General features: G+C 35.6%; 1 protein-coding gene and 1 long non-coding RNA gene across 4 annotated transcripts; one reads left to right on the top strand and one right to left on the bottom strand.

The window, feature by feature from the left end:
- The first annotated feature begins 362 nt into the window (after positions 1-362).
- aglb (amylo-alpha-1, 6-glucosidase, 4-alpha-glucanotransferase b) lies at positions 363-27,808 on the top strand. Of its 2 annotated transcripts, none has more exons than XM_082184431.1 (34): positions 363-420; positions 1,483-1,589; positions 6,063-6,273; positions 6,354-6,523; positions 7,575-7,778; positions 9,284-9,465; positions 9,565-9,676; positions 9,771-9,897; positions 10,326-10,428; positions 10,530-10,627; positions 11,907-12,046; positions 12,209-12,396; positions 13,232-13,355; positions 15,078-15,241; positions 15,349-15,450; positions 16,481-16,636; positions 17,304-17,454; positions 17,665-17,789; positions 18,030-18,142; positions 18,737-18,871; positions 19,051-19,181; positions 19,262-19,398; positions 19,564-19,697; positions 19,782-19,957; positions 21,240-21,342; positions 21,424-21,649; positions 23,930-24,047; positions 24,139-24,274; positions 24,454-24,566; positions 24,907-25,118; positions 25,195-25,292; positions 26,546-26,633; positions 26,724-26,857; positions 27,004-27,808. In XM_082184431.1, the coding sequence occupies exons 2-34, from the start codon at positions 1,508-1,510 to the stop codon at positions 27,119-27,121; spliced, it is 4,611 nt and encodes a 1,536-aa protein (XP_082040557.1). In that variant the 5' UTR covers positions 363-420; positions 1,483-1,507; the 3' UTR covers positions 27,122-27,808. The 2 variants fall into 2 exon arrangements, with proteins under 2 accessions (XP_082040557.1, XP_082040556.1); XM_082184430.1 differs by lacking the exon at positions 13,232-13,355 and adding an exon at positions 12,744-12,867.
- On the bottom strand, positions 2,997-12,053 carry LOC309509706. 2 transcript variants are annotated; one of them, XR_014210015.1, is made up of 5 exons: positions 11,920-12,053; positions 6,047-6,232; positions 4,789-4,813; positions 4,003-4,216; positions 2,997-3,726 (listed from the first exon to the last, which is right to left on the bottom strand). It is a non-coding gene; the product is annotated as an uncharacterized lncRNA (long non-coding RNA). The 2 variants fall into 2 exon arrangements; XR_014210014.1 differs by having other exon boundaries at positions 2,997-4,216.
- Positions 27,809-27,995: the final 187 nt, after the last annotated feature.

The following is a 27,995-nucleotide window of genomic DNA, read 5'->3' as shown; positions in this document are numbered from 1 at the left end:
TTAACGTTACCTGAGGCTTTGGGCCTGCCGCCTCAGGCTCAGGTAATCAAAGTCTAATGAATATTTAGGCTGTTGTCAGCTCGTGCTTGTGTGATATTACTGAAATACACTATAATAATAAACGATAAACGATAATAAATAATTCACTATAAAATATACATTATTAATAAAAAATATTATTGTTACTGGAGGAATTACAATAGTTCATCAAATTTTATCACACCTATGTGCTGCATGGACAACGCATGTACTGCACAGGCTTTGCCTGATGTAACCAGTGAGATGTAACTAAAGGTGCTGGCTATATTTAGGGTCACTGAAAGGTCATGTCACCTCAGATGCATGACCTTATTAGATGCATAAGGTCTGCTTGACTAACACCGGGTGACACTCCAGTGAGGAGTCTGTCGGATGTTGCTGGTAATTAAACTTTTATTAGTTCATTTCAATTATGGCTCCTCATTTTAATATTTACTTATTGCATGAAATGCATGCTACTATCAAATGGGAAAAATAAAAGGCCTCAAAATTGTCAAGATAAGTAAAAAAAAATGTTTTGGTTGTTTTAATATTTCTTTCAGCGTATCTTACATGTAAATACATTATAAGCTGGATTTAATGTTTATAAAATGTAACAGTGCTTAAAATGTATCTTTTAAAGTTTTCCAAATTTGTGCGATATAAAGTGACAACAAATAGGGCCTAATTCTTTAATCTTTTATTTATTTGAAACTATGCATGTCTGTATTTATGCAACATTTTAAAAAAGTACAGTATATATTTGCTTATCTATCTATCTATCTATCTATCTATCTATCTATCTATCTATCTATCTATCATCTGACTATTTTTATCTATCTATCATCTGACTATTTATATCTATCTATCTATCTATCTATCTATCTATCTATCTATCTATCTATCTATCTATCTATCTATCATCTGACTATTTTTATCTATCTATCATCTGACTATTTTTATCTATCTATCATCTGACTATTTCTATCTATCTATCTATCTATCTATCTATCTATCTATCTATCTATCATCTGACTATTTGTATCTATCTATCTGTCTGTCTGTCTGTCTGTCTATCTATCTATCGTCTGACTATTTGTATCCTATCTATCTATCTATCTATCTATCTATCTATCTATCTATCTATCTATCTATCTATCTATCTATCTATCTATCTATCTATCTATCTATCTTCTCTCTGTCTGTCTGTCTGTCTGTCTGTCTGTCTGTCTGTCTATCTGTCCATCTATGTCATCATTGTGTCCATATGCTGTTGTTTCAGGTTAGGTCACTAGGTCAGATTTTTTTTAATTCAAACATTGTTGAGAAACTGGCAAGCATTTAGCCTACAAATCCCCCACTTGCCTATATCGATTGCAACAGATTGTTCACATGTTGATCGTTGTTATCGTATGGTAGCCCACACTCTTGCAAATTCAGAGGTTACCTCTCCTGTGTTTAAAGGGCATCCTAAAAAAGCACCGCCAACATGTTCCGTGGCCAACAGATCCGAGTGCTTCTCCTGAATGACATGGAGAGACTGGAGCGCACTCTATTTCGCTTGGAGCAAGGTAGGTCCTCTTCTCAAAAATTGTGCATTGCAAATGCAAATATTTTAATTGACGTCATCATCAGTTGTGCTATCATAATGTTTATTTTATTCTTTTAAAGATTTTTTGTATCATTTATAAATGTTAATGCTGTTGTTGATGCATACATTATTCTATCCCTTTTATTTGTCTTACTTTATTACTCTCTGCAACTCAAGACTTTGGAACCCTGGGAGCTTTGGATAGATTTATGCTTTACTCGTGGTGCATGAGCACCGAATATCACATTCAAAAATCTGTCCGCTATATATAGCGGAGGAATGTGCTGGTGTTCTATCCTGTTTGCTGTGTTGCTCATATGTTTTGCAGTGTAGATAATGTAAATATAGTTTACTATGCAACTGTTAGATTGTCACTAATTACAGAATAGAATACTACAAATAGAATCAAACTGCTTATTATACTGCACGTACTATGAAGCAGTACTATTATGCAACCATAAACCTGAAAATCTTTATAGCATTATCATTTTTGAGCCATGGGTTCCCTCTGGAATTTCTTATGGGTTTGTAAAATAGCTTAAATAAATATCTTTTTATGAATAGAATAAAATCTTAGTCTATTCGATTTTCATGTTTTGTTCTACAACATAAAGGTTCTACAGCAAGTCTTTTCAAAACAATGAAATGATATCACCATTTTCAGTAAATATAGATTAAAACAGGCCTTTTCAGATCAAATTTAGCAATCTTTCAAAGAAATATGTGAACTGTTTTTTTTTTTTTCTTAATTAGATTTTACAAGCATGTTTAGTGATAAAAAATCGCAATATCACCCTAAAATAAAAATTTAAGATTAAAGATTAGACAATTTTTATTGTATCTTTTATTAACTTGGCTTGGAAAAGCCAACTACTGATACTGTACTTAAGATTATTATTATTATTATTAGTGGTGCTTACCAAAGGCAAGGCATCACTAATGTTCTCTTGCATACTAATAATAAGGTTAAGTACAATGTCAGTAAGTTGGCTCCCTCAATCCATGCAAGTATGCAAGAGAACAATAGTGATGCCTATAACTTTTTATCTGTTTGCTTTTGTTGTCATCTTGTTTTTGCGCTGTTTTTGTGTGCCTTTTTTTACAGAAAGCCCTTTGTCTTTGAGACTTGTTCAGTTTTTTCACTTGCTTTAAGCCAGTAGGTGCACCCTGCAGATTTTGAGCCTTTTGGATAAATTGACCATGCGAGAATGTGTCATGAGAAATTCCACTTAAAGGGACTGTTTCTAAATGATCAGTGGTGTTAGTTGTAACCATGTTATATTGATCAACTGTGTGGTTCTATTCACCAAAAAGATGATCACTTGACGGGCTGCTACATTATTGGCAGTAGATTAAATTGTTCCCGATCAGGCAGTAAGAAACACCCTTGAAACATTATAAGAAGTCTCTCTACCATGTCTTCCAAATGGAAAAATGTCAACATTACAGCAGTACCTGTGTCTTCATCTGTAGGTATGCCATCTGGTTTTCTGCTATGCGAATCAAAATAGCCAAACCTCCCTGAGCGATCTCTGAACACAGCGACACACGAGTTTCCACACAGAAGCAGCGCGTCACTTACGTCAGCTCGTAGACTTTGCAGTGTGTTCTCAACAAGGTTATGAAACTCGCCGATAACCGGTGTGTCTCGCAAAAATCCAAACCTCTGGGGATGTTTAAGGATGTTGAAGCAACTGAAGTTTGTTTTAATATCGTTAAACAACTGGGTTATGAAAGCAAATGTAACCGTTTGTGAAACACCAGATTATAACACTTACTCAAGGAATGTTAGTTCTTCTTGTTAATGTTTCAATATCAGTTGGACATCAACTATCACAGTCAAACAAGAAACAATCCCAGCAGTTATTTAAGCTATTAGTTTTAACAGATACTTCAGTGGAAGGATGTAAAGTCAACTAAATTCTAGATTTAACACAAAATATTTAATTGAAACAGAACTAATATTAAATTAGACAATTTATCTCAAAGTATTTGACTATAAATATAATTTTTATTTGTACTGTATGTACAAAACGTACTGTAATAAAAAAACAGTAAAGTTAAATAGTCCTACAGTATGTGATATAGACCAATACAGAAACTGAACTAATGCAATGCTAAAACAGATAATTTTGCTCAAATTAAATATGCGCTACAAAAACCGAGAGATAGTACTAAAATGCTAAACACAGATATCATCAAAAAAGATTCGACTGGTGCATAAGATGTCACCCAAAATATAATGTCACTTGTGAAATCAATTATACAACATAGATCAATGTTACAAGACCAAACTTACTGAACAGGAAAAATACTTAATGATAAGAGCCAATTAAGCAGTCAATTTTACAAAAGGTAAATATCTGATAAATAAGACTATAGAAAATTAACACTATGTAATCTAAAGTAAAACAGTTTGTTATCAAACAAATGACTGTGTGTGTGTGTTAATGTTGTTGATTTTTCAATGTAGTCCTCAGATCAGTGATGATCAAGAAGGTAGCCGGGCAGATTGGAGCTGTAGCAGGTCCATCTTTCTGGCTTTCTGGCACTGCAAATCAATTTGTTGTGTTTTTTGGGTTTGGTTATTAAGTTCAAAGTTTGGGTCTGGTTATTGGGTTCAAAGTTTGTGTTTGGTAATTGTGTTTGGTCATTGGGTTCAAAGTTTGGGTTTGGTTATTGGGTTATTGAGTTGGTTAACACACACACACACACACACACACACACACACACACACACACACACACACACACACACACACACACACACACACACACACACACACACACACACACACACACACACACACACACACACACACACACACACACACACACACACACACACACGAACACAAGAAGAAAAAAACAAGTTAGTTACATTATGAACACAAACAAACATGCCTAGTACAAGAATAATTGAATTATTAAATGTAAATAAGAACTGTACTACATTTCCGTCATATTAATCATGAATTGTGTTTAAGTAAGCGCTGTCTAGTATTTGTATAATATGTTTATATTTTAAAGTTGGGTAATGTAGTCCAGCCTTAAGGGTTAATTGTTGAAAACAGGACAAAGTTTTTTTAATCTTAGTAATCACCCTTCCCTACTTTCCCTATAAAGATATTTCAAAAACCACCATGCATTAAATCTGAAATGTTTAACAATGTAACTTACCTAGATGGACAAGATGTCCAATCTACTGTAGACAACAAAAAAAAGACAAAATAGATTTGTTCACAGCTCGAACAAAGCCTGCATGATCACATTTACCAAAAAGTTTACATTGTTATATAATGTCCTTCACGATATATGTCATCCAATAATGAGCTGATGACATAAATCAGGAGTGTTTGATTGAGACATGCAAACTGTGTGGGACTCCAGGAACGTGGATGAGAACCACTGATCTATATGTTACAGAGTTTTAAGAAGTTTGGATTTTTTGTGCACAAATATGTTTATACTTTTAGTGTTTAATAAACATACTGCCGATGCAAAAATTATTAATAGATAAATTATAGTGACATAGGGGTACAGCATTTCTTCAAGAAGGTGGTGAAGTTAAGATAACGGCTTACAAAAACACATTGACTAGTGCACTCGGCAGTGGAAAACAAGTATATTTAGCTTTCAAAAGCAGAGAAGAGGTCGAATTTGAGGAAGGGATTGCATATGTAATAAAAAATTACACTCTGACTTTTAAATATGGGCGTAAGTGTATTTTCCTGGGACCCACATCAGCAAAATTTAAAAAATGCTCCACTTTCTCAACCGGAGGAGGCAGGAGCAAGTGCACAGGAGGCTCTTTGCCCATCATCAAACGTTTAAAACTACTAAACTAAAACTTAAACCATTTCAAACTGAAAACATTCAAACTTTTAAAACTTCTAAACTAAAACTTAAACTAATTAAAACTAAAAACCTTCAAACTTCAAGCTTTTAACACTTCATCAAACTTTATGGCAAGAAACTGCTTCAAACTATCTGGTCCGGCTTTCTTAAGCCAACTTAAAGTTTGTATAGTTGTTTATATGCTGTTGTATAAATCAGTGGTCAGCTTTGTTTTTTAAACACAAAATGGCGCATATTCTGTAAATTGTAGATAAAATATTCCAAATATAATTTATTTTAAATAGCCTAATGAAATTTTAACACTGATAAACACAGACATTCTCGCCTTTTAGCTTAAGGCGAACGGGAAAGCTTTCTGAACAACCAGTGGCTTCAAGGAGAATTAAATCAAAGATTTATGAGGAAAATAAGATCTTCTTGAAGTCTACTTGAAGGGATTTTCATGTTTTGTTCTAAAACATAAATTACACAGTATCTGATATGTATTAAGTTTCATGACTCTGAACAATAATTTATGATTCAAGGATCTTCTTTGAGGGGTTATTGGATATTACCCTGATGTTTTTGTCATGTGACTCACATTTAATTTCACTTAGGCTTTGAGCTTCAGTTCCGCCTGGGCCCGACCCTGCAGGGCAAGAGTGTGCATGTTCACACCGATTACCCAGCACATGGCAAGAGGTTCGTTGGCTCCAGTTTCCGTCGGCTGGAGTGGGTGAACCCCAGTGGCAGAGAGGATGACTCAGACAAGTACTGCAAACTGGACCTGGAGATAGCAGGGTCTTATCAGTATTACTTTGGGTGTGGGTGAGTGAGAATTCTTGGAATTGTGGCAGTTTCTAATTGTTACCATAAAAAAGAAAGATGTTACAATATTGTGTATTCAGGAATGAGGAACGAACCGGAGGTGGCTACATTGTTGTGGATCCAGTGCTGCGCGTCGGCCATGAGAGGAAGATCCTGCCTCTGGATTGCATTACAGTTCAGACTTACCTGGCAAAATGTCTGGGCCCTCTGGATGAATGGCTAGACAGACTAAGAGTGGCTAAGGAAACTGGTATGAATCATTTATCAGTGTCTATTGAAACTCATTTATGAGTTTGGTATTGCTGTAGTACTTGTGACTCCAACAAAAGCCATCTGAAGCCCCCTCATATAGAAAAATATGTGCTAATGTGTATAAAAAAGGATATTTTTGCTCCCCACTGATTGCGGCAATCTATGGGTTATTGCACTTTACCAGAATCATCAAAAAGTAGGGGTGTAACAATACCCTCCTTAAGTCACGATTCCATACATATCACAATACTGAACTCACGATACGATATTATTGCAATACTCCAAGACATACGGTAAAAGGTTAACACATTTTTTTTACTGTTGAATAAAATGCAAAATTTGGTATTACACTGGCGGTGTAAATGAATAGGCTTGGACTTGGTGCTGGTAACCCAATGCACAGGACAATGGTGACACCAGAATAAAAACTATTCATGATTCTGAAGCTGAAAATACAGAATTATTTTAGACGAATATGCTTGCACTCTGTCGCCGACTAGATATTTAAAATAATGTAGGCCACTTTTTACTGGTAACATACGACATTTGGCATGATTAGGACCCACAAATATTCCCCCATTGCAATATTATACATTATTCAACATTATATAGTAGTTTAATGTAGTACTGAGTACGGACACTAAAACTATGTAAACTTGAATTTTTTCTCACACAGTAACTTTCATTTTGGGTGAACTATATACAATACAGATTGTCACTATCCACGATACATCTTGTTGCATTTTTGTATTGCGACATATTGTGACACAATATATTGTTACACCCCTAGATTAGAATGCATGCCATCTGTGTGTAGACTTTTTTAATTCCAGTAAGTAACCATAGCAAACACCCTGAACACCATACCAATGCCCTATCAACCGGCCAAAACACCATAATCATATAAAAACACCTTGGCACTTTTGCACGACTAACAACTAACAAGCCATTTTTTTTTTTTTGGCCAAGTTTAGCCATTTAAGACACAAAAAACACATCTGAAGTAGATGAACCACCAATTTTTTGTACATGTTTTTTTTTATGTTCAGGTTACAATATGATCCACTTCACGCCTCTGCAGAAACTAGGCTTATCACGGTCATGCTACTCCATAGCTGATCAGCTAGAGCTGAACCCCGATTTCTCCCCACCTGGAAAGAACTACACCTGGATGGATGTGGGCAACCTGACGGAGAAACTCAAGAAAGAGTGGAATGTGATTTGCATCACAGATGTGGTGTACAACCACACAGGTAATTTCAACTGTCTTTAGCACATATTAGTGAATAATGTTTGGAGAAACTTCCAGTCCTGCATCTTTGGCTATTTATCTCATTGGAATGGCAATGTCACCTCTGAAGAACGACACAGCAGATTAAGAAAGAAGTGGTTAGGCTATTTATATATCAATTGCAGCGATCAGAGGGTAGATGAAAGCTGGTCACATCTGTGGCACAATGTTTAAGATTTTTGACCTTTCAGTCACACTGTAGGAAGATTAATGTTGGCTGCCTCGTTCTTTGTGACATTCTAATGTTTCATGTTGCCCTCTGCTGCATGTGTGTCATAGGAACACATTTTCATATACACCATATAGTTTAATTGGGTGTCAAACTAAGAACTGTTTCTTGCCAACTAGCTTTGTTTTGGTTAGTCTGTAAAAATGTGGTCCAGCAGGGTGTAAAAGTAGCTCTACAGGATGCCAGAAGTAAATTTTTTTTGTATTTTTCCTTTCGATCTTTTGCTTGTTTTGCTGTGGTTAACATGCTTTAACTATGAACCATCGGCATTTACCGACTATAAACAGCTCAATTACTGTAACCCTCAGAGACTCACAGTCTGATACAAAATTACAGCAGTTGTTTTAAAGCCATCAAATCAACTTTTCAATAAATATGGGTTAAAACTATATAAACCTGCAGCTCACACTCTGTTTTTTATTTCCCTGCCAAAATTGTTGCTATAATATATTTCAGTTTAAGTCTCCCAGCAAGCAATATTCACACAATATGATGTGACTAATTTAGCAATTTTCCAAACAAGTAATTTGATTTGTCTTATTATTTTTTTCCATGCATGTTGATTAGTGAAAGAAATAGAAAATGGATGTATCTCCCAAAACAGTTGTATAAATCTTAGTGGTCATTATTGTTTTTATTGTTATGCACACAACAGAGCTTATTCACTGAATCGTAGATTAATTATTCCAGATAGGTTTGAGCATTTTTTTTCAAGTGCCACAGAAACGGTTTCCTGCTCTTTGAACCTTTGAACACGGCTGCAATCTTTGCTTAGAAGCAGAACGGCTGTGATAGTGTAAATTTGGAATCAGAGCAGCTCTTTAGACACCAGACTGAAGTTTATCACACTTAATGAGCATTTTGAAATTGATTTTACTTGCCATTTATTATGTGCAAACATACCAATCCTTATCAGGAACTCACATACAATTATTCGCCATTTACTTTCCAACCAATTAACTATGTTTGCATGTCACCTTTTCATTTTCCGCACACTTTTGACCCAGCATGTGTAATATAATCTTATACTAACAGGTGCAGCAGATTGTATTTCCATATGTTTGGTTTTTGAAAGGAAATCACTCCAATTGACTGAAGTAAAATGAGCCGAAGGTCATAGTGATGATGATATAGTCTATGCGGCAGTTTAAATAATATCTTCTGTCTATAGCTTAGAAAAACAGATTTTATTTTATTTATTTATAAGACTATGATTTTATGATTGTTCCCTTGGTTAGCTGCCAACAGTAAGTGGATCAGACTCCATCCAGAGTGTGGCTATAACCTGGTAAACTCTCCTCATCTGAAGCCAGCCTGGGTGCTGGATAGAGCCCTGTGGCACTTCAGCTGTGCCGTAGCTGATGGGAAATACAGCGACAGTGGCCTTCCACCTCTTATTGAGAATGAGAAACGCATTACTGTGAGTCTGGAGGCTGTCACGGCTTTTTAATGTGCCAAAAATCCTTTAAAGTTTGTGGTGACAGGCCAACAAGTGATGGTGTTTGGATTGATGTTTCAGATCCTACGAGGGCTTCTATGGACGGAAGTTTTCTCCCAGATGAAACTATGGGAGTTTCTGCAGGTGAACATTGAGAAAGCCGTGGAGCAGTTTAGGAAGGTTCTTCAGGCTGGTGAGCATTTGAAGTCTGCTAGAATGTTCTTGGATGCTCTGTCACTTGTATTTTGTAGGGTCAGAGGTAAGTTGGATGTATTTGGCATCTGTAGGTAACAAACCTGAGGGCCCCGAGCTGATGGGAAAGCCGAAATTAAAAGTCATCCAGGATTCACGGTATGGACGCCTCAGCAACACCGTAGACATGCAACTGGCCCTGGAGATATTTGGCAGACACACGTGAGTCCACTTCCTATTCAAGTTCTGTTTAATGATTGTTTTTTTGGATAGAGTATGTGTTTTCTGTTTAATTGTATTGTCATTATACTTATCTTAGTCACCCTGACCTTTTCATATAATGGTATAATCACAATAAAGCAATAATATTCTAATGGTCATATAACTATCAACAAGGAAGTCCCTACATCACTTATATGATATATGATCAGTATAATATATATATATAATATAATTATACTAATATATCTGTCACTTATACTAATACAGTATATATATATATATATACAGTATATATATATATATATGTTTTCATCCATTTTTACATTAAAATTTGATTTTTTTATATGTCTATTTTTTTCTTATTATGCCAGTGTACTGCACTTTGTGAACAAATAAACTTTATTTCCCTGTACATATCAAAACAACAGTAACGGTCCCAAATCCATTCAAGAGTCCTGTGATTGGTTTAAAAAGAGTCTTGAGGAACTGAATGTGGAATGCTATAAGGAAATGCATAGTCATCATGAGAAGGTTGGTTTCTGTTAGCTTTAGGTGTTTGTATGATTCACAGATGATCTTACTGTTTAGCTTTGTTATTTGTGTGATTCATTTGCATCATTTCCCCCCTGCAGGCTATAAACTGCATAGTTGGAACGGTTTGTTATGAAAGACTCGCCACCCACGGTCCTCTACTTGGACCTGTCACTCGGACAAACCCTTTGGTGACTAGGTAAATATCAATAAATCTCGCAGAGCAAGATTGGTGGCAGTCTGAAAGTCTGGTCTACTTTGAAACTTATTCTGGACAAGAACTGCCCACTTAGGAAGAAATCATCTGACAGACTTATGTCTGCTAAGACATAGCAGTTGCTTAGTGTTGCTAAGACACGGCAGCAAAAAAAAAAACAAAAAAAAACATTTAGCTAATGTTTCCATTAGGTTATGAAAATGCTAATTCTGAATGTTTTAAACATGTTTTTTCTGGGTTATGCAGTCGTAAAAGGTCCACTATGTTACTTTTGACACTAGCAATTAAAAAACAAAACTGCCTACATTTTGCGTAATAATTTTTTGGTTGTGCTTTGGCTCTGTGTGACTGTGTGGATAAATATGGTTATTTCTCGTAAATAAAAAGGAAAGAGAGATCATCCTACTGCTCATAAAACATTAACTAATAGGCTTACGAGATAAAACCAGCTTAGATGGAAAGGATCTCAAGTTGACTAGCTGAAGACGTTACTGTAGCTATACCCATTAACTCTTTTCCCACCATTGACGGAAATGGCTTTCCGTGTTTTCACTGTTATACAGTAGGGGGCGCTATTATTAGGCATCTTCTGAAAGAGTACTGAATCTGATCAAAACAGACAAACAGGCAAAAAAGAAGCAGAAATAACCGATAGCATAGATAAGCAGATGCATATGTAAAATAACGCGATCATCAACATTAAACAGCATATCCAAACTGCCGAATGTTACCGAATAAAATATCGACCCAGGACGAGCTATAGGACTGTGCAAGCATAAGGGGTGTTGATGAACTCGATTTACTCCATATATGTTTTGCTCATCATTCTGAATCCGATCTGGATGTAGTCTTTGACGAAAATGTGATTTTCTCAGCTTTTTTCTCAAAATGTTGCTTTTTTATGAAACTACCCACATTCAAGTGAAAATAAATCAATAAAATAAAAAAAATTCAATAAAAAAAAGAATGCATTAAGCTAGAATAAAACAGGTTTTTTGTTTAAAAGCAGATGCTCTGTTCTTTCTTTTGACATAGCCTATTGCATGTCCACTCATATTCTGAGTTTCGTGAAAATGCTTATGGATTCTAGTCAAGGGCCTCAAACAAAACTTTTTAATGGCACAAATATATCCAAATAACAATTTTTTTCTCCTCAGAAGCCACATGATATCTTGTAAGCTTAGCATTTTATAGTGTAATACACTGATGAGAACGGCAGATTTACAGTTTTCATCCTTGTTTTGTTGTTTTAATGATTCAGATATTTTACCTACCCATTTGAGGACATGCCAATGGAGCAGGAAAACCAGCTGATGCTGAATCCAAATGAGGCTTGTCATCTGCTCGCCCATAATGGATGGGTCATGGGTGATGACCCGCTCAGAAACTTTGCAGAGGCAGGTGAGTCAAAATATGTGTTTATGTTGGTTTCTTCTGAACGGTAATGAAAATACCTGCATGCTGGTCCACACTGGTTTATGCTGGTTTGGTGCTGGTTGGGCCAGCAAAGCCATTCAAAAAATGTTCAGCCAGTTTTTAATGGTTGATTTATCTGTCTGTTAGGGTCTAATGTTTACCTCAGAAGAGAGCTTGTTTGCTGGGGTGACAGCGTTAAACTTCGCTATGGCGATAAGCCAGAAGACTGTCCATACTTATGGGCTCACATGAAGAAGTACACAGAGATCACAGCCAAACATTTCTCCGGTGTGCGTCTGGATAACTGCCACTCCACACCCCTTCATGTGGCTGAGGTACGTGCTCAGATTTCCACTTTATTTTTGATCTGCAGGCATATTTCATGATATATTTATACAAATGACACCATATGCTACTGACAGGAACTCAGAACGTTTTGCAGTGTCACTGTAGATTCATAGATTATGATATATTTACTGCATACAAATGACATCATATTCTACAGACAGAAATTCAGAATGTTTTGCAATGTCATTGTAGATTCCTAGATTATATCTGAAGAATGTGATCACTTTTCTTTCATTCTAATGTTGAAAATATGTGGTTTCATTCCTTCTGAGTTTGTACTGCAGGTTTTTCATGTGTACTATTAAATGTGGCATCTTGTATGTTGTGTCTATAGGCCATGTTAGCTGCAGCCAGAGTGGTCAGGCCCAATCTTTATGTGATAGCTGAACTCTTTACAGGAAGTGAACAGCTTGACAATTTGTTTGTAAATCGGCTGGGGATAACCAGTCTTGTCAGAGGTACTGCAGACTGCAAAATACACGTTTGATGCTCAATTTGCTCTTTGTGTTTTTTCCCCCCTCCTTTTTGCTTTCTCAAAACATTAATACCTTACCGTTAATAACATACTTTTTCTCTCCATAACCTAATTTGACCTGATGCATTTCATGTGCACACAAATAATACTATATTAATGCCATACTTCATTACTAATACACCTGCATTATATCCTTTTTACCATGTAACCTGAGCATGTTCCCACTCATTGTCATGCACTTCACACATTGTCTGTCTTGCTTAGTTTACCTACACCCATATCCATTCATCCATCCATCCATCCATCCTGTTTTCTAACCCTACTGCTGTGTGCTGCGTGGGCTGCAGTATATGTTAGCTTTCGCTCGTCATCACAGGCCTGATCTGTATGTGGTGGCTGAGCTCTTTACTGGCAGCGAAGAGCTGGACAATGTCTTTATGACTAGGCTTGGCATTACCTCCCTTATCCGAGGTAAGACGCAAAGAGATTGGGAAATGCAGTTGCAGTGACACTCAGAAATAAATGTGAATTCCATGTGAAATACAAATTTACAGCAGATGTAAATCATCCTCAAAATGAGCTAAAACACCACAGCTGCTGTTGATAGAGTTTGAGTTGTATTTCACACAGAATATCCTTAGATTTTAGATATTAGATGGATATGGACTGGTTCTTGAACTACTGGCACTTTTATGTCACAGGTGTTAATTTTTACGTATTAATTTCTTTGAAGAAGGCCACATTATTTTTGTCATTTATCTTTTTGTCATTTATTTTTTCTACTTTTAAAAAGCCATTTATGTTTACATTGTATTGTTTTACTTTTGTCCCATTTTAAAATGTAAAATGGACAGATCAAGTCAGGTCTGTCAGCGTTAACGCATGCGATACATTTTTGTCCAGTTTAACACGTTAAAATATTTAACGCAGCATCCGTTTTTTCCGTCATCCTTTTGCTAGCGTTACATCATATGATAACGCTTTTATTCATGCAAATGCTTTTAAACCATTCAAGCGCAACAAGAACGCGCTGTGTTCTGTCTATGTGACGCACAGAAGACGCGCGCCAGTATCGTGCGCACAGACAGCGCGCCAAAATACAGTTCTCTTTCGCGCTTGAACGAACAATAACACACACAACTATGCCAAAATGTCCGTTTTGTCGAGTATCCTCATAACAGCAATCTTAAATTAGTTAAATAAAGTCTTAAATTAACATAAAGAGTTGTGAGAGAATGAGGCGTGTGAGATGTGTCGTGCAGCAGCGGCTGGTTTTAAAGGGACAGCAGCCAATAAAGCTTTCTGTCAGTAATATTAATCAAAGAACAAAGTTGCAAAGAACTTTTGAAGCTTTAATAAGGCTTAGTCTATATTTAATCTAATGCAGTGCAGACTGTTTGATAACTTTATTCAATTTCTGTTAGTCAGGAAGGAAGGGCACAAATAAATATGACATTTATTATGGGTTTATGTGAGGATTGTTTGAAGTTTGCTTAAATTAAAAGTTATTATATTTTTTGAAGCCTAATAAATGTTAAAAAATGTATAGCTTTCAATTACACTGTAATGTTGAATGGCTATAATTAATGTTTAAAATCATTTTCATCGAGACATAAGTAGCTGTATTAGTATCAGTGATACTGACCTTCATTCATAAAAATGTTGTCTGAGTCTCTACATTAATTTGGAGATTAACTGTGAAATGATTACATTATAAAATATGTAAACTAAATATAAACCTATAAAAATGTAAGTGTTTTGAATTGCGATTAATCACAGAAAAAAATTGTGATTAATCGAGTTAATTTTTAAATCGATTGACAGCACTATAATAAAATAAAATAATTATCTCAGCAAAAAGTGAAATGAAAACCATTCCAATATATTTGTGTAAAAAATAATTTATATACGTTTTTATAGGTTTTTTGGTCCAATGACGAAACAATGAAGCTGTGACGGTAATGTTAATGACTTCCATAAAAAAATTACAGATTTCCTCTGTGATGTATGTACAGTACTGTATATGTACTGTATATAGTTAGTACACAAATTAAATAAACTTTTGAGAGTATGAAAAGTGCCAATAGTTTAGAAAACATCCAAATTAAACTCCAACATGAATCTTGTCATGTAAAGTTTGACCTTTTTATTAAATGTGCCATTTACTGATAAAATTTGTTCACTCATCATTAGAGGCCATGAGTGCCGGGAACAGCCATGAGGAGGGTCGACTGGTGTATCGTTTCGGAGGGGAGCCTGTAGGGTCATTCGTACAGCCAAACCTCAGGCCTTTAGTGCCATCGATCGCTCATGCCATGTTTCTGGATATTACCCATGACAACGAATGTCCCATTCAGGTCAGCAACACACAAAATGTATTTTATGTATCATGAGGTTTATTTTTATACTGTTTAATATACATTTTTAATATGAAAGATCTGTTTTTCTTATTCTTGTCTTGTAGGTTCGTTCGGCGTATGATGCTTTACCCAGCTCTGCTATCGTCTCTATGGCCTGCTGCGCCTCAGGCAGCACTAGAGGATACGATGAGCTCGTACCTCACCAGGTAAAAATGTGTACAGTGACTTTGGCTGTCCTAAACTTAAACCTAAAGGTCTTGCCGTCCAATCAGTCAATGACTAAATAGACAGTATTTTAGTATAAAGGCACCTCCTAAGGAAACTGGTAGCAGAAAGGCTTTCAACTCACTAAAGTCACTGATCTAAAACAAATTCAAGGAAGCTTAACATTGATAATAATAAGAAATGTTTCTTGTGTTGCAAATCAGCATATTATAATTATTTATGAAGGATCATGTGACACTAAAGACTGGAGGAATGATGCTGAAAATTCAGCTTTGCAATCACAGGAAAATAGAAAACAGTTATGTTAAATTGTAATAATATTTCACTATATTACTGTTTTTACTGTATTTTTGATCAAATCAGTTCAACCTTGGTGAACATAACAGACTTTTAAAAACAACGGTAGCTGTATATTGAGATTTTGTTTTGTTACATAAAAGTTGCATAACTTACTCTTTCTCCTCCAAGTTTTTATGTATTTTTATATAACAAAGCAGATTAAAAAATACTGTTTACGCTCATCACAATTATGTAACAAGAATCATTTGTTCTGTCAGCACCTTGATAATAAAACTCCCATAATTATTTCTTTACTTCTCACTAACAAAGAGTCCTCTGTATCTGGTTCGGTATTCATACCTAAACAAAACCTTTTCTGTTATTATTTTTTTCCTCCCTTCCACGTCAAAATATTTCCCTGGGGTTTCTAATATACCTGGAGAAAGCTATCTGTTAGCATTTACATTCATCTAAATGGAAGAAACTCTAATTCGGAATGCAACACTACAAATACACAACTTGTCAGTCAATAAATGGGAAAACAAAGTAACTTTGCCTACTTGTTTGAATGGCATTTTAATGTCAATTTAAGTTGAAGTTACTTGAAAAAAGTAATCTGATAACATAACACTCTTTACCAACACTGAAAATATGTATGCAAATATATATGTACATATGCTTTTTGCCCACATAATGGGTGTTGGTGTAGTATCAACCCGCTTTTTTTCTCAGATTTCAGTAGTAAAGGAAGAGCGTCTGTACCCTAAATGGAATCCTGATGCACTGAACTCTTCTGTTGGGGAGGTGAACCTCCAGACTGGTATAATGGCAGGAAAGCTGGCCCTCAACAAACTCCACCAAGAACTGGCAGAGAAGGGCTTCACCCAGGTTAATGTTTACTCATATCAGATCTCAAATAAAAGTATTATTAGTCACAATCATTAACGGCAAGAGGAGACTTTGATACTTATTGCGAAGTTTTTACTAACTACTGATTTCACTGATTTGTTACTTACTGTAGCAGACACCTTAATTCCTCTGGATTAAACTGAAATTAAGGAATCTGTTACAACAGTTCATACCTCATACCAAACTTGTTTATAAAGAGAAGAACTTGCATTGGAAGTTCATTTTAAAAGCAGAAATGTGAAGCTCAGGATTTACCAAAACACTTAAAGAGTTGGTTTTCAGAAATTTTCTCAGAACAAACTTCACTTTTCTGAGCCCCTTTTGCTGTTTAACATGTGTTATAAAGTATCCAAAATTATCCAAATATTGTTTTGATCATGTAAAAACCTTTTTTTTAATATATATATTGCTTTAAATACCAATTTTTCTTACTCTAATCCAAAGACATTCAGATATATTTAGCTGTCCAAATACTTTTTTCGAACCCCTATAAATTAATTCTTTATGTATTAAAATGTTATTTGAGCTGTAAAGTTGTCACTAGGGTGGTGGGACTCGTTGTTATTATTTATACCTGTAACCTACATCAGTCTTATGTGCACATTGCTGTCTGTTTCTTTGTATTTGTTCATCATGCATGTCACAGGTTTATGTAGATCAGCTGGATGAAGACACCGTGGCTGTGACCAGGCATTGCCCCAGCACACATCAGTCTGTTGTGACTGTGTCTCGAACAGCGTTTAAAAACCCTGAAACACACCAATACAAAGAGCATCTGGCCCCCATGTACATCCCAGGTACAGACGCCAAAACTCATAGTGCTAAGCGCTCTTTGCTTTCAGATTACGCTGTTAAAATCAAAGTCATCTAATTTTATGTAGAGCACATCAAGCAGTTTGACAATTCATTTTCTCTTCAAATGTCACTGAAGTGCAACTAACTGTGAATCAGTCATCCTTATAAACCAGTTAGACATGTTCTGTCTAATCTGTCATCATGTTACACAGGTAAAATTGAGGAGGTGATTTTAGAGGCACGGACAATCGAGAGAAACGCTGAGTCATATGCGAAAGATGAGACGTGCATAAACGGCTTGCCGAATTACACTGTTGTGATCCGTGAACACGTCCAGGTAACATGACACTAGTGCTGGGTGCAGCTGTGCTGTGACATGAAGTTTCTGTATGCTGTCATCAGGCAGAGAAAAGACTAACAGACAAAGATCCTGTTCTGTGTGAATTTTGGTTATTTGTTGGCTTTTAGTGTGCTCTTTTTATAGCTTCTTAGTGTAGAGTACTTTAATACTGTACTTGTGTGCAGAGCTTGTCCCTACTGATGTAGGCTTGCATATAACACGTGTTTTTGTTTTCAGTTAAAGGACAGTGAAATTGTAAAACAGGGAGATGCTACCACAAAGGGCCGCAGTGAGTTTGTTGAGGAGATTTTGTTTGAAAAGCTCACTCCCGGTAGTGTAATTACATTCAGGTAATCAAACACACACCAAATTAAATGAATCCTATTTAATAGTCTTATTTAATGTGTCACTTATTATATCATTTGTTGCTTAAACTGAAAGAATATATATATATATATATATATATATATATATATATATATATATATATATATATTTTTTTTTTTATAATAATTTGTGTGTGTCTGAAACACACCCAAACTATTTTTATTTTTTTAAGAATCTTTATATAAATATTTTGCAACCCTTCTTGCCATGAAAATGAAAATAGCCATCGAATCTGAAGGTGTTAACCACAAACAAACCCACAAAAATATAATGTCATGATAATATAATCATGGTGACCATGGAACACACATACATTTTTTTTTTTTTTTTTGAAACTTCTCCATACCATCTCCAAAAAGCATTTGGATTATAGACCACAAATATAGTGCTTTTAAAGTGCTCTTGGTGTCCTTTTTGGTGCTATGGAAGTCTCTTTTTGTGTGTGTGTGTTCCATGGTTCCATGTTTAAATCCACATGAGCGTGAATTATTTTTAGGTGAACTGTTCCTTTAAATGAATATTAATGAATTAATTTCAACATGTAACTGATTTCACAGGGTGAGTCTTGATCCAAACTCTCAGAAAATGGTCGGCTACTTGCGAACTCAACTCTCACAGTTCAACCGGCTGTATAAATCTGGCAGTCTGACTGACAGCAATGTTCCTGGCATCCTGAAAGTAGCTCTAGAATTGTAAGTCATATTTACGTTTACCTTTTACAAACTCAATTCGCATTAATTAATTTGCTTAGAAAGCGAAATATCAACTGTGCTGTTTAACAGTTAATTTTATTACATAATGATATGAATCAGTTCAGTTTCTTTTAACTTCATTCTCTCACTAAGACCTGTTGTTTTAAATTACGTGGCAGTTTAATATCCAAACTGACTCTGGCCGAGCTGAACGTGTTGTTATTCTGCTGTGATGCGGAGGAACAGGAAGATGGTGGTGGCTGCTACAATATACCATCCTGGATGCCGCTGAAGTACGGAGGCCTACAAGGTACCACAAAACCCAAATAACATGATCGGTCACTGTAGTCATGTGACTATGAATAAACATCATGCTTTCAATATTCGCAGGTTTTGTGTCAGTGTTGTCTGAGATTCGTCCCAAAAATGACCTCGGACATCCGTTTTGTGACAATCTCAGGCAAGGTGATTGGATGATCAATTACGTGAGCACTCGCCTGATGAATAAAGGCGGAGCTCTGCGGGAGGTAGGAAAGGAAATATGTTTTTTAGTAATGAAGTAATAAATAGTAAAAAGTAATAAAGTTTGGTGTGCTACTCAGAACAGATTAGCAAAAATGTAAAATTGTAGAAATGTTTTTCACACTTTTGATGTGGCATATTTCTGTCTAAATATTTCTGATTTATCCTAGGTCGGAAAGTGGTTCAGTGCTGTATTCACATACCTCAAACATATTCCACGCTACTTAGTGCCGTCTTATTTTGATGCCATTATTGTTGGGGCGTATGCCACGGCTGTAGATGAAATCTTCAACCAAATGTCCAGGTTTGATTTGTTCTCTGTATAAGTTTAATATTTTGTGAGTAATGTTTGTAATAATGTGTGTAATGGGTTCTATTGAACTGACAGCTTTGTTCAGAACGGGTCGACCCTGGTGAAGCAGCTGGCCCTGGGCTCGGTTCAGATGTGTGGGGTAGGTCATGTCCCTGCCCTGCCCCCTCTCTCCCCCGAACTGGAGGATGTCCCGGTCCGACTCAACAATGTAACCAAACAAGAGGAGCAGTGTTGCGTTTCTCTTGCTGCAGGTTGGATTCATACACATTTTCATCGACTATAAATAATTCGATTGCCTGGGATATTTAGATTAATTCATGCTTTAAATTTCCTAAAACAAGGCCTTTTTTAGGCCAAGAAACTCGCATTACATATTGTCTAAAATTGAGATGTGGGCCTACTGTATAATATCATGCAAATAGTACCATATTTACATACTTAAAGATTATTGATATACAAACTCATACACTTCCACATTTTTTATTGTGCCTAAATTGTGTGAGGGACTATTAAATGATAAGCTGACATTTTTTTGTCTAAATAAAAATCCTTACATAGTGCAATTTTGGAAAATGTTTAAATTATGTGCACTCTCATAATGCACAGCACATACAATATGCCATAAGTACGACATCAGATAAAACTGTATGTAGGTTATTTCAGAGTTAAAGAAAAAAAATGGGTGTCATTACCTCATGCAAAATAAATATACCAAAATGTATTTGAAATAAATGTATTTTATGCTAAGTTATACTACAAATACATTTACATATGTATGTACTTAATATAAATACCCTGCAATTGTACTTTTAATATACTTAATTGATATACTTAAAGTCTGCTAAATTGGAACAGCTAATTTTGTGCTAATAATAACTTCTCTCAAAAAACGTATGCCTAATCCACAATGCATGTGTACACACATGAAATTGTTCTTATCCTGGCTCTAATGTTATGACTGACTGCATTTCTAAGGTTAATAATTTGAATAAAAATGCCCAAACCATCCCCATATAAAGGCTTTCTTGCACAACCTTTCCTTTACTGTAGGCTTTTTCAAACTGGGGTCTGGAGACCCAGAGGGAGTTTAAGGGTGTCTGTGGAAAAAGTCTAGAAAAAAACTGGAAAAAAACTGGAAAAAAGTAAAAAAATTAAAAAATAAAAATAAGTTTAAATAATTAAGCAAATAAATTAGATTAACAATAAATCATACAAAATGTGATCAAATATAAGTTAGTTATTAATCTATTAAATAATGAAGCTAGATTAAAAAAAAATAATAATAATTTGATTAATATAAATAGAAATGAGATTACAATAAAACAAAAACATAAATAAATACATTTTACAGTACATTACTATAATGAGTACAAAAATGTGTGTAAATACATCATTATGGCACAATATACCTATTATTTTTTTACCTGGTTTAAAATGCAAGTCAATTTTATACGGCATGTCACAAGGGTTCATACTTCGTCTCTTGACCTGATAAAGTTGAAGATGCCTGTGGTTCCACTTTCATCTGTGCAGGTCTGCCGCATTTCTCCACTGGAATCTTCCGCTGCTGGGGGCGAGACACATTCATAGCTCTGCGCGGCCTCATGCTTTTGACAGGGCGGTACCTGGAGGCCAGGTGAGCATCTAATTTTAGAATGCATACTAAACATACCAATCCCGCCCGAAATCATCTTCTAATCTGGTGTGTTTCTGACAGAAATATAATCTTAGCCTTTGCTGGCACGATGCGCCACGGTCTGATCCCTAATCTGCTGGGTCAGGGTGTCGCAGCCCGTTATAACTGCCGTGATGCAGTGTGGTGGTGGCTTCAGTGTATCCAGGACTACTGTAGCATTGTGCCCAACGGCACAGATATTATAACATGCCCTGTGTCACGTATGTATCCCACTGATGATTCTGAGGCACAGCCCCTGGGGACAGTGGTAAGAAAAAAGGAAACAATCTTTGACTGCTTATGATACTTGATACAGTACAATAGACCTTAGTCAGGGTAGTGCCATATTTAATTTTAGACTAAAGGGGCTTTCACACCGGATACTAGCAACCAGGGTGGTTCACCTAGAAACTAAAGGTTCCTGGTCATTTTCCTGGTTGCATTCGCACTGCCAGTAGGAACTATGAAGTGACGTAAGCCACACTTGTTGTTGTGAATTTTAATTTGGCGGCGCGGCGGACCTTTATTTTGACGGCGCTGAGAACGCCAGAGCCTGAGCACACAGTGCTCGCATTCTCCATGTTTAGTTTACAATCTGTCTAACAGTCCTGTCTAATACGTTATTAGATAGAAATGTTATTCATAGAAAGACAGTATATTAAAAAGGTATTAGTATATGCCATGTGGTTGATGTCCAGTTGCTAGCTGAGCAGAAATACATAATTATGTTTTGCTTGGTCCCCTCAAAATTACTTTGGATTTTCTCCTTAGTGTAAAGGTTAAGAGGCCAATATTTGACTGTTCCCATGTTCATAGAGTTAGTTTCTGGAGTAAATATATAGGCTATAATCTGTGTTTACACAGCTTTTAAAAAAATGGCAGGTGCTGGTGTTTCGCATGCGTTCGGCCAATCAGCGTACACTTACGTCACTGGTAGTTCCTGTGACAGTTCCACTGGTGCTGGTTTATGGTGCGCTCAAGTCCTCCTGGGAAGTTCGTACTTACAAGGTGGGAAGTCGTGTTTACGACGGCAGGTGCGTTGGCGGTGTAAGAATAGTAAGATGGCGGTGTACTTTCTCTTAATTAATTACACAAAAATACAGCAAGGTTATACTCTAGTTTTAGAAAATAAAGAACAAAGAAATGTGCCTCAGGTGTGCTTTGGTTTTTTATGTTTTTAATTAATTTATGAAGCCACTGTAAACTTTATCGTTACATATTACATTGTTATATTATAATGCCATCATATTCTGTGCAGGTAATTAGCTTACTTCTCTGTAACTAGAAAAGCCTGACAATATCACAGCTAAATACCTTTCGGTATTGAGGTATTCCGCCATGTTTCTCAGTGACACGCCCACAACTCGTAAAGATCGGGCCTTCAAGAAAATTCCGAGCTTCACACTGGTATTTACGACATTGTGGTGGCGTTCATGTGCGTTCAACTCGTAAAAACGATCTATACGAGATGACTTGAACGCACCATCAGACCCTACTCTGAAGTAGGAGCTAAATTAGTTTCTCCAAAAGAAGTTCCTAGGACTAAAATCGTTCCTAGTTCCTGCGGTGTGAACATGCCAAAATCCGGGTACTTCTGCTCATAGTTCTAGGAACTATGAAAAGATTTCTCCTTAAATGCCCTTTAAAAATGTTTCCAAGGGAACCAGTAGTTCTTTGGAACCACCCTGCTTGTTAGTTCCTAGAACTAAGTTCCTAGAACTATCCGGTGCGAACGCCCTTATGCCCTGGCCTATATGCCTCAGTAAGGGTTTTTTAATATTTTGCTACTTAATCTACTACACTTCCATTTAACATCCAAAATATTAGCCACTGAAATAAAAAAAAGCCTTTCATTTTTATTATTTTGTTTCACAATTACCTATTACATTAGCATTACCTATTACTGTACATTATCATTGGTAAGCAACTTTCAAGGCCGTTTTTAAATAAAATTATTAAAATGTGATATTTTGCTTATAAGTGTAACATCATACACTTTATAATAGGTTCAGACTTTAGATATTGTAAGTTTTAGATATTGCTCCAATATTGCTCACCCTCAAGTTGTTCCAAACCTGTATGAATTTCATTCTCCTGCTGAACACAAAAGAAGATGTTTTGAAGAGTGTCAGTAACCAAACAGCTGATGGACTCCATTGACTTCCATAGTATTTTCTTTCCATATAATGGAAGTCAATGGGGCCCATCAACTGATTAAGTTACCCATATTCTTTGAAAATATGAATGCATATAGGTCTGGAACAACTTAAGACTCTGAGTAAATGATGACAGAATTTTCATTTTTGGGTGAACTATCCCTTTAACTTCCATTTAATATTTAAATGATTAGCCTCTGGAATTAATAAACATTTCATTTTTATGATACCATACTTTTATGGTGCTTTTTTGTCATTTTGTAGCTTAACAACCCCAGTCCTCAGAATGAAAAGTGTAGCCAGAATATTCTTCAAAAATGTAAAATAAATGTTTTGGCATGGTTTCAGATTGACTGAATGCTGTTAATATTTTTGTTCATGACTTGAATCAGGAGCACGACCAGCCACTATATGTGGTCATTCAAGAGGCTATGCAGCGTCATATCCAGGGGATAGTGTTCAGAGAGAGAAACGCGGGTCCACAGATCGACCGTAACATGCGAGATGAAGGTGAGTCATTGTCTATGAATACACAGAGGACTCTGTTTTTTCATGTTTGTCTCTAACCATACCTTGCTTTTGCAATTGCCTTGCTTCATAGGCTTTAACGTTGAGGCCAAAGTAAATCCCGAGACAGGCTTTGTTTACGGTGGAAATCGCTTCAACTGTGGGACGTGGATGGATAAAATGGGAGAGAGCGACAAAGCCCATAATAGAGGTGTTCCAGCCACACCCAGGTACTATAATTACCTGCGAACATACCTGTCACACTAAACCTCTACAGTGTAATAAAGCTCCATTATATCTAGTACAAAATAATGCTTTTAATGTTAAACACTGAGACTGAGTGGTTTTGAGCCTGGATAAACCAGTCCTCCATATGTCAAGTGAATGATGGCATTGTGTTTATGTTCAGGGATGGCTCTGCGGTGGAGATTGTAGGTCTTAGTAAGTCAGCGGTGCGTTGGCTGATGATGATGAATGAGAGTGGAAATTATCCATACTCCTCTGTCACAATACACAGAGATGGTATGTTCTTTATAACACATTCTCATTCTCAATGAAAATGTCAGTGTTTATTATTTTATTACAAAATAAAGTGCCAGTAATGGCATATTATATACATATATTTGTTTATTTATTATTATTATTATTTTTATTTATTTTTTAATAATTGCTTTATTTTATTATTTATATTTCAAAATAAAGTGACACTTTCCAATCCTACACTGTTGCAAAGCCACACCTTCAATTGTATCACAATTCACTGTTATACATATTATTTACAGCCTATTCAGCTGACAGCATGAAAATCACTTTTCATATATTTTAATGATCGATCATGACCATTCCAATGTGGTTCATCCAGGAGCAGAACAGTCAATCTCATATAAGGAGTGGAATCAACTGATCCAAGAGAATTTTGAAAGGTTATTCTACGTGTCAGATGACCCTGCGGACCCAAATGAGCAACATCCCGACCTGGTCCACAAGAAATGCATTTACAAAGACAGTTATGGGTCCTCTAGCGCCTGGTGTGACTACCAGCTCAGGCCTAATTTCACCATCGCCATGGTTGTGGTGAGTTTTAGTGCTTGTAAAAATCTTTTCAAGTGTTTTGGAGGCTGTTCTCTTATACACCACTGTGTTTCACCAGGCACCAGAGTTGTTTACAGTGCAAAGAGCCTGGAAGGCTTTAGAGATGGTAGAAAAGAAGCTGCTCGGTCCTCTGGGAATGAAAACACTGGACCCAGAGTAAGTAGAAAACAACACCTGCTGTCTGCCTATTGCCTGAGCAGCTACTTGTGTTAAGAGTGTGCTCTTCTGGCGTGCTGACTGGACATTCTTTGATAAGTGTTTTTGGTAACACTTTCTTTGAGCTTAGACTGAATTATAGCTCCATTTATACTTATTTATAAGTAAGTATTATTATTTTATAAATATATTTATAAAGACACATTAAAACCTATAGTGCTTATCTGCTTAATAAGAACAGTTATAGTTACATTTATATTATTTTTATAATGACTTATGTCATGCATTTGCTTTTTCAATGTGCATGCTCATAATCCATTATACACTAATTAATAAGTATGAATTAGTCAGTCCTATGGTTCCATGAATGCATTTATAAAGATGCAGCCTATAATGTTATTATATTATAGTTACAATTACTTTTTTTAGTCTTCAGATTTATTTCTGTCAAATAAGTGAATATATCATTATTAATAGCCATGTTGTGTTCTTATAAATACTTATTGTGAGTGATAATACAGTTACTAACCTCTGTAAATGCATCATTGATGGCTTTAAGTAAAGTGAAAACATAGGATGCAATTTTCCTAAAGTAAATGTTAAGAAATCATGAAGATGTTCTCATTATACATTTTAAGTTGTTTATTTGTAAATGTAATTAATGAACAATAATTCCTGTAATAAAATAATGAAAATGTTCAACAGAAGATACATACTAGCAAAACACTGCAACAATATTTTTTAAAGTATAATTCCAAACTGCTATAAGCAATACCATGCATATAGCTGAGGAGATATAGATTTCAACAAATCAAATTTACCATGACCTCTAATGCAAACATTAGCCATTAAAGACATAATAGATAACTAATAGGTACAGCAAACAAGTGTCTCTGGAACTATTTGATATTTGATCATTTATAAATCAGTGTATAATGGATTATGAGTATGCACATTGAGAAAGCAAATGCATGACTTATAAGTAATTATAAAAAATAATATAAATGTAACTATAACTGTTCTTATAATGCTGTATAGGTCTTAATGAGTCTTTATAAATATATTTAAAGAATAGCAATACTTATAAATAAGTATAAATGGGGCTATAATTAATTATAAGCATGGTCTAGAAAGTGTTACCGTGTTTTTTTCCAGAACTAGAGTATGTGCATCAGAGAAGTCATTCGCATGTAGATATCTTTGATGTTAGCGTGTCTGTATTTGTGATCAGTGTGTATTGTATTTGTGAACAGTGATCTGGTGTATTGTGGCGTTTATGACAACGCCCTGGATAATGACAACTACAACTGTGCGAAAGGATTCAATTATCACCAAGGACCTGTAAGATAATATTTTTGAAATATCTCAGATGTGAGAGATTTCTTTTGTTTTATTTTTTTAAACCATGCACATTTAATCATTGGTTTTCAGGAATGGCTGTGGCCAGTCGGATACTTCTTACGAGCCAAACTTTATTTCGCTAAGAAAATGGGCCAAGAGAAGTACAACGAAAGTGTGTACCTGGTGAAGAATGTTCTGTCTAGACTTTATACCCATTTAGAAAGGTATTGCAGATCTCACACACAAACAAAAATGGTTGTATTTCTTGTGGAATTGTTGGAATCTACAGGAGATTGAGTTAAATAATTAAGTATTTGAGTCATTTGCACAGTATACAGCAGCTCATATCTATATGTCATCTTTGTTCTAGATCACCTTGGAAGGGTTTACCTGAGCTGACCAATGAAAACGGACAGTACTGCCCATTCAGTTGTGAAACACAGGCCTGGTCTATCGCCACTGTTCTGGAGGCCCTCTATGATCTATGATTATGTCAAGGACCTTGAAGATCTCATGTACTACTTGCCACCTAACTGAGAAGTTCAAAGGACATTATTTTACATTCACAACCTTGTCCAGACACAAATGTGTGCTGCTACTGTTACTACTTTAGTGTTTGGAAGAAATGGAAATACTTTATATGTAGAATGTGCCAACTCATTTTAGAGAGCTTTTTGTCATGTTTACTACCAGCATATTCAGATTGGGTTTGTTGGTTAAGAGACATATTTATGCCCATTTGTGATTATTAAAACACATCTGATGATCCCTCAAGACAAATAATTGATTCCTTACTTCGAAATAGAACTGGTCCTTTACGTCATTGTTTAAATTCATATATACAAAATCTTAGACCTATAGAAACAGATCTAAATTTAGATCTGCAATATGGGCGGTCTTTTCCAAGGGCAACAAAAGCTTGTTCTGCTTTCATGACATCACAAACTACTTTATCATAAGATGACATACATATTTTAGTTTCACTCATGCATTACAGAGCAGATGCAGCACAGTTTCATGAGTTATTTTTAATTTCAGCTTTGAACTAATATAAGAGCTTAGTAAAACAATCCATGTTTTAACTCTCTATGGTACAATGTTGGCTTTGTAACCTTGATCTTTCTTCCCTTTCTTGCTATTCAGAAACAAATATATAACTCATTGTATGGTTAGAATTGATAAGTCATTTCTGTTTCCTGGGTCTCGCTTACATGGAAAATACATGTTGATTTAGAAATTCAAAGATTTCTGTACATTTCTTCTGCATCTAATTTCCCCCATACGTCTTAGACATTGAAAGATCAATTTTGTCTAAACTACAGTAGTTTTAAAGAAAATTGAGAAAACATACTACGCTATATA

This window comes from Leuciscus leuciscus (assembly GCF_965113295.1).
Source record: "Leuciscus leuciscus genome assembly, chromosome: 11".
NCBI lineage: Eukaryota > Metazoa > Chordata > Actinopteri > Cypriniformes > Leuciscidae > Leuciscus > Leuciscus leuciscus.
The sequence above is the reverse complement of the archived record's forward strand: the minus strand, read 5'-3'. Positions and strand labels throughout refer to the sequence as shown.